This window comes from Syngnathus typhle, linkage group LG8, assembly GCF_033458585.1.
Source record: "Syngnathus typhle isolate RoL2023-S1 ecotype Sweden linkage group LG8, RoL_Styp_1.0, whole genome shotgun sequence".
In the NCBI taxonomy this organism is placed as follows: domain Eukaryota; kingdom Metazoa; phylum Chordata; class Actinopteri; order Syngnathiformes; family Syngnathidae; genus Syngnathus; species Syngnathus typhle.
Genome location: NC_083745.1, coordinates 5,149,769 through 5,156,714, shown reverse-complemented (window position 1 = coordinate 5,156,714; position 6,946 = coordinate 5,149,769). Strand labels below are relative to the sequence as shown.

General features: G+C 44.6%; 1 protein-coding gene across 2 annotated transcripts; it reads left to right on the top strand.

Annotated features, from left to right (window-relative positions):
* The first annotated feature begins 652 nt into the window (after window positions 1-652).
* Window positions 653-6,345, top strand: sgpl1 (sphingosine-1-phosphate lyase 1). 2 transcript variants are annotated; one of them, XM_061284418.1, is made up of 14 exons: window positions 653-835; window positions 2,978-3,143; window positions 3,331-3,398; window positions 3,585-3,732; window positions 3,802-3,881; window positions 4,042-4,170; window positions 4,242-4,330; window positions 4,447-4,555; window positions 4,639-4,737; window positions 4,811-4,957; window positions 5,046-5,284; window positions 5,359-5,505; window positions 5,582-5,702; window positions 5,910-6,345. In XM_061284418.1, exons 1-14 carry the CDS (start codon window positions 824-826, stop codon window positions 6,051-6,053), a joined length of 1,698 nt encoding a protein of 565 aa, XP_061140402.1. In that variant the 5' UTR covers window positions 653-823; the 3' UTR covers window positions 6,054-6,345. The 2 variants fall into 2 exon arrangements, with proteins under 2 accessions (XP_061140402.1, XP_061140403.1); XM_061284419.1 differs by lacking the exon at window positions 653-835 and adding an exon at window positions 1,488-2,753.
* Window positions 6,346-6,946: the final 601 nt, after the last annotated feature.

Here is a 6,946-nt window from a genome sequence, read left to right as displayed (position 1 = left end):
CTCGCTGTATTGCTCAGGCTGCACTGCAGGGACTATTCACAGGCGCGATCCCGCTACTGGGCGATACGGGGGCTTTGACCTGCTCCGTTTCCGACCTGGGCCGGGGGACCTCTCCTTAGGCGACCTGGTGATCCCGGGCTCCCCCCGGAGCACCATATCGATACCGAACTTAGCGCGGACACCCGCTCGACATAGCCCGCTGCAGATCAGAACCCCTGAGCTCAACCGATCCTCCAGCCTCAGCCTCTCAGTAACTTGGATTACAGGCGTGCGCCACCACACCCGGCGAGGAACGTCATCTCAAGTAGTGCTTTTGGCTTCGACGCGGGTGACGTCACCAAAGGGAAATACAGCGACATCTAGTGGTTCTAGACGAGCGGTTCAGTTTTTGTAACTGCACCTTAACTTTTTTTTTCCTTGTAAGGAAAAACCTTGAGCATTTGGAAGTTTGTGCACTGCTATAAAAACAATATCAGCTGTTTACAGAGATGAAGTATAAAAGACTATCTCGCTGTGTTGCTTTTGGCTTCGACTCATGTGACGTCATAAAGCACCACAATGTCTTCAAGAGAGATGCCAGAGTAGATGTACATAGCGTATGGAGGTAGGGTTGAAACGCTTCGTAACGTGTCCACTGTGCGATCATATCTACACATGCGCAGAAAACTGTCTTCCGGGATCCCAGTTAGCTTGTAGCCGTGAATATGTAGTAGTAGCATGTAGATGAGAGCCAAGATCTCGAGCAGGCGGCTAGTTGGAGGTGACTTCTCTTTGTCGCAGACTAAAAATAACAAGGTTATCGGTTGAAAACCGTCTTGACAACATGGATTACTGGGTAAGTGGTACTTCTTTCCCTGTTGTTTATGTATGTTTAGACACGATTACATTTGGAACGCTTAGAATTGTTGAAAGACTCGGACTTGTTTATCAGCCACTGACGTGCGATCATGAGCTGAGCTGTTTTCCTCTTTGGGATGCTCTTAAGTTCACAGGCTTTGTGTAGTTGTGCAATGTCGTGTTGCGGTTCGATTCAGGGCTAGTTGCGAAACTCCTGACACGAACACCTTCGCTGAACTGTTGCCATTCTCAAGGCGACAGCAATAAACTGTTCTGTGCCTTGCACGCACTCCAAATCGAAAAGACTGTACACTACAGTAGCTCTCGTTTTAAAAGTTATAAGTTGTTGTACAGAGGGCCCTTCCTCTGTGAAAAACTGTATATTCTATTCAAACAATCGTTTATTGTGGCGCCCATGGTTTAAAATTAGAGTTCCCGTTCAGCTTGAGCCCGCAGGAAGTTTTAAACAAAGCTTTTATCGCCTGAGTGATGTGGAGTCAGATTTAGTGTCAAAAGAGGACAATCAACTCCTGAAAACAGACACTACGAGTATGAACTGTACAGACAAAATATATTATATTATATTATATTATATTATATTATATTATATTATATTATATTATATAAGGGGACTACTACTGTAGATCAGACACAGCAGTGACTTTGTTAGACAGTGAGTCAATCTTGATCTCCGTTTGACTCATTTTGTGAACTGCTGTGTGTGATCTGTAACTTTTCATCAATGCACCCAGTATATTTCCATGACAACAAAGAACCCCCCCTTCACCCTTTGAGACACAAAAGGCGGCTCTCTACATTGTAATGGGTGTGATAATGAGTAAGACGATACTGACAGGTCTTGAATATGTTTCCAAGGAGTTAGATTTGGATCGTCAAACTTATTATTGTTGTGGTCCGTGTTGGTTTTCCCAAGATGGCTGTTAGGACTGTGAAAAGCAGATAACAATATTTGCTTTAGTGGGCCACGTACAGGGAAATGATACGCTGGACCAGAGCAGGCTCCCCGGGCCTTAGGTTTGACATCTACGGTTTTGTGAGTGGAATCAAGAGAAAGGGTGTACGTGTAAAAGTGCACAGAGTTGCATTTTGAACTGATGAGAGATAGGTTTAATCTATTTTTTACGACAGAAAAAGCTCAGATATGCTGCACCTGCATCTCAATAGACTGGTGGGTTGGGACCAAAAAGTGGGTCGCAGAGCTTTGAAAGGGGCAGAAAAATGGGGACATGGCAAATGTGAGATTTGTGCAGATAGCAACAGATTCATTAATAAGATGTTCCCCATCCATTGCCTTTTTTAAAATACTGTTATTTATCTGTTTGGTTCAGGAATGATCTGTTGTCAATGCGTTTTCTTGTCCCCTACTCGCAGCTCGTCTTTGGCTTTGACCCAGTTTACCTCGCCAAACCTGTTTGTTATCCTGTCAAATCTCAGGCACCCTTCCAATCTTAATACTTTCAAACCCAACGTAAATTCATTTAAATATCGGCATATTCGCCACTTGCATCTGACGAATCGCTGATGCCGAAAATAATTATACAACCTGCCCAAGGTGCACAGTTGTGGAGTGTTCTTAGCGCTGAGCAGATTGTGATTAGTTAAGATGTTATCATTTGAACCTTAAGCTTTCCCCTATCACTTGCAGTTGAGGTGCTATGTCATAAAATCGCCCGCAGATAAACCAAAGCATGCGTAATTTCACTTTGGTCATTTGCTAAACTCAGTGCCGACGGGCAGTTTGCGTGCGCGGATTAGCCGTGCAACGCCAGGGAGGAGTCTGGGGCGCTAGAAGTTGAGTCAGCTGACAAACTCGCTCACTCTTCTGTCTGGAGAAAGACGAGTACTGTTGCTGAGAGGGAAACCTGAGCTCTATAGGGCCAACAATGCCTGCTGATGTAAGTACATCAGCAGCTTTTTCACACATGAATTATTCATTATGTATTTGCCTCTTTAAAGTATGACTAATCGTGCAAAGTAACTTGGCTTGAAATATCAGATGTAGGATTTGAACCCAGTCCAGGAAAGAAAATAATTGCTTTTAAAAATTATTTTTACGACAATGGCAAATGACAAAGTGGTCATTATGACGTTCGATGTGTGTGTTTGTGTGTAAATCCAGAGTGCCTTGGAGGTATACAAGGAGATGGTGCTCATCTACCTGGAGGACGTTCGGCGGCTTGTGAACGCGCACTGCAGAGACTTTGAGCCGTGGCAGCTCATCGGAGTGACGCTCGCCACCACACTGGGAGCCGTGTGGCTTAAAGGATTCCTCTTCCAACAAGAAAGTGAGCACAGCATGACATGAGTCATGTTAAAATATTCGGGAAGTGTGTTTGGGGTCGGTTAAGAGATCAAAACTAAACCAGCTGTTTTTTTTTGGACATGTGATTATATGTCATAGTCAGCTGTCAAAACGTTGTGGTTGATGAGGTGCCAACATTTGACTGAAGTTCCCTGTCTTTTTGGTTTTAGGTCTCCTTTCCAGAATGAAGAAGCAATGCTTTCGACTCATCAGAAAAATACCCTTCATTGGCGGCCCGGTACGTGCACTGACTGATTCATGAGTCACGGCTGACGACTGAGTGCAGAGTACGCGGAGACCTTTGGCACACTTAACATTGGAGATAACGTCGACCAACTTCTCGACATCGCCTTCTTAGGACAAATTGACATGAATGAAATGAGTTTTCACCGGCGAAATAACGTTCTCCGTGCTCTCCTGATAGATCCAGCGTCAACTGAACAAGGCTTTAGACGACATGTCTGCCGGTCTGTGCACTCTGAAGAATGGCATGAGTTACACCAAAAAGTTGCCCTCAAAAGGTCTCTCGCAAAGCCAAGTGTTGGACAAGATCAGCGAGTACCAAACCTTGAGTAAGTTGTGCTAATTTGGGCACGTGCCTGAAAGCAACTGTTGTTCTGAAGTTGTTGTTGTTGTTTCAGATGAGTGCCAGTGGCAGAACGGCTGTGTTTCAGGCGCAGTGTACTGGGGTGATGAAACACTGACGAAACTCCTGGTCAAGGTATGCATCGAGGACATCTTCTCTTTAGGCGTCCATTTCCGAAGCAGTCACTTTTTAATGTGGAAGATAATGCCGACGTCTTGTGTGACCTTATGATGCCTGTTATGTATCGGCACAACGTTCCTCTCAATAGATTTTTTTTTTTTTTTTAACTTCTAAGGTTTATGGTGATTTTGCATGGAGCAACCCACTTCATCCAGATATCTTTCCCGGTGTGAGAAAAATGGAGGCAGAGGTGGTCAGAATGGCTTGCACACTTTTCCACGGCGGACCCGACTCGTGTGGCACAGTATGTGTTGTCGCGCACGGAACGACACAAAGCAGGAGTATCACATAAGATGACAAACTTTTTTTGTTTAGGTGACTTCAGGAGGAACGGAGAGCATACTGATGGCCTGCAAGGCGTACAGAGACATGGCGTATGAACGAGGTGTCAAATACCCAGAAATGTAAGATGGCAATTTTCAAATCGGGCCGGTGAACGATTTACTGCTATTTTGGCGACAATGGAGGAAGCCTTGATAAATACAGTGCATTTATTTTCTTATTAATGTCACGTCTGCAGCCTGGCGCCAATTAGCGTCCATGCGGCCTTCGACAAAGCGGCGCATTACTTCGGGATGAAGCTTGTTCACATTCCCCTCAATAGCAAAACAATGCAGGTTGATGTCAAGGTGAGACGGAAATGAAGCACGTGACTTGAGTCATTGTACGATGATTCCATCTATAGTCCTGATTATTTCTTTCCTGCTTTAAGGCTATGAAGAGAGCCATCAACAAGAACACGGCCATGCTCGTGTGCTCAGCCCCTCAGTTTCCACACGGCATTATGGACCCTATTGGAGAAGTTGCCAAGGTCACTGGCCGAAGCATTTTTATCTTGTCATATATCCTCGCTCCCTCTAATTCGCTCCTTACTTGTTTTCCAGCTGGCCGTACGTTACCACCTGCCGTTGCATGTCGATGCCTGTTTGGGTGGTTTTCTGATCGTCTTCATGGCCAAGGCTGGCTACCAGCTCCCACCGTTTGACTTCAGGGTAAAAGGTGTTACAAGCATCTCTGCAGACACTCACAAGGTGAGGAGATGTGTAAAACCTAAAAAGAAAATGTCTGGTACTTCAGCTTCATGATCTTGATCTTTTTGTTGTTGTTGTACGTTTCTAGTACGGCTACGCCCCCAAAGGTTCTTCAGTGATTCTCTACAGTGATAAAAAGTACCGTCACTATCAGTACTTTGTGGCCCCAGACTGGCAGGGCGGAATCTATGCCTCGCCCTCCATCGCGGGCTCCAGGCCCGGAGGAATTGTGGCGGCCTGCTGGGCCACCATGATGCACATGGGAGAGAATGGATACGTGGACGCCACTCGCAAGATCATCGGCGTGGCGCGCAGAATTAAAGCAGAGTAAGAACTGTTCAGTTGTGGATTTGGGATGCTTTTGAATATTAAAAAGCTCATTTTGTTTGGACTTCTGACAGGGTTCGAAAGATGAAAGGCGTGTTTGTGTTCGGGGATCCCGAAATTTCAGTGGTGGCGATCGGCTCGGACGAGTTTGATATTTTCCGTCTGTCCAACGCGTTGACGTCAAAGGGCTGGAATCTGAACACGCTTCAGTATCCATCCAGGTATGTCCAAAGCAGGTAGCAGCACCAGGTTCCGATGTGGTTCCACACCAGTGACAATGTCGTGATGTCTCCACAGCATCCACATCTGTTGCACAGTTCTACACACCCAGCCGGGTGTTGTGGAGCGCTTTGTTGGCGATATCAGAGAACAGGTTGCCATCATTATGAAGAACCCCAAAGAGAAAACCACAGGAATGGTGAGATGACACACCCGTGTAGTCAGTGTTGAACACAATGTGCTAGTAAATAGCAGAGGATGAGCTTTCATTAATTAAATTGCCACCATTTATGAATTACTACTCGTAGTAGTATTCTAATGGTGGTTTGGTTTATTTGTTTTTTTTGGCATGACATTTGAAGCAGTCCACTTACATACTCTTGTTTTCCTTCCTTTCCGTTCCAAGGGAGCCATCTACGGCATGGCCCAGTCAATCCCAGACAGATCCATGGTAACGGAAATCTCCCGAGGCTTCCTGGACTGTCTATACAGCACGGAGGTGCCCAAGTCCAACACCAGCCACATGAACGGTAACGGCAAAGCCCACTAAAAAAAGGATCAGGGTTGTTCTCGACTCGCTGCACACACACGGGAAATTCGCTCATCTGCTCCCAGTGCTCTTGAGTTCAGGGTTGACTGGTTGCCTTATCTTGCATCACTTGGACAGTTTCTAAAAGCACAAGACGTCCTTTTAATCACCACCGGAGGAAAATGACTCCAAGAGACTGGCTGGTGTTCAAATAGATTGAAATCATGTAGTGTATGTGTTTTGTGTCATTAGATTCATTTCAATATTAATTATCATGCATAGTCTGAATATTTCAATTTGCTGCTGTCATTTTTTTTTTTTTTTGCTGATGACGCAGCAAAAAAATAAAATAAAATAAAAACAGACCACTGAGAGCTTGTGAAACAGGATCCAACTGCATGAGTATTTTTTTATTTTTTTTATGTAAAAGCACTGCAGTGGCTGGGCAGGAACCAATCAGATTACTATTCAAACCACATGATAGTACGTACCACTTGCTCATCCTGTATGTACTCTTACGGCATCACTTGATGGCACTTCATGTAATTACTTTCAATTCCTCTTTTGTAGTTGCGACTTCAAATGGGTTTCAACTATGGGAGCATTTGATAGTTTGAAGTTGAACAGCTAGTGTAACCAAAGCTGTACTGGTTGTCTTAACCTTTCACTAACAACCCACATTTAAAAGATTGTTGCTGTTTGTGCTTGACTTCACCTGTGGAGTCAGCCACGTTTTGATAATTTTCCTAATTTAATCTACCTCAATTTGTACTTGTAGTGCAAACCTACAAAGCAAACTGTTTGCTTTTATTTCTAAAAGTGTCGCCTGTTTTAACACTGTCAGGACATTTGATGTAGAAAAATAATTCTAGTGATCCGCCATGATTGGGGCTATTGATAAGACATTTTCACGT

Coding starts and splice junctions, on each gene's coding strand:
- sgpl1 (XM_061284418.1), top strand. Junction 3,144..3,330: donor ATTCCTCTTCCAACAAGAAA/GTGAGCACAGCA, acceptor TTTTGGTTTTAG/GTCTCCTTTCCAGAATGAAG. Junction 3,882..4,041: donor TGACGAAACTCCTGGTCAAG/GTATGCATCGAG, acceptor TTAACTTCTAAG/GTTTATGGTGATTTTGCATG.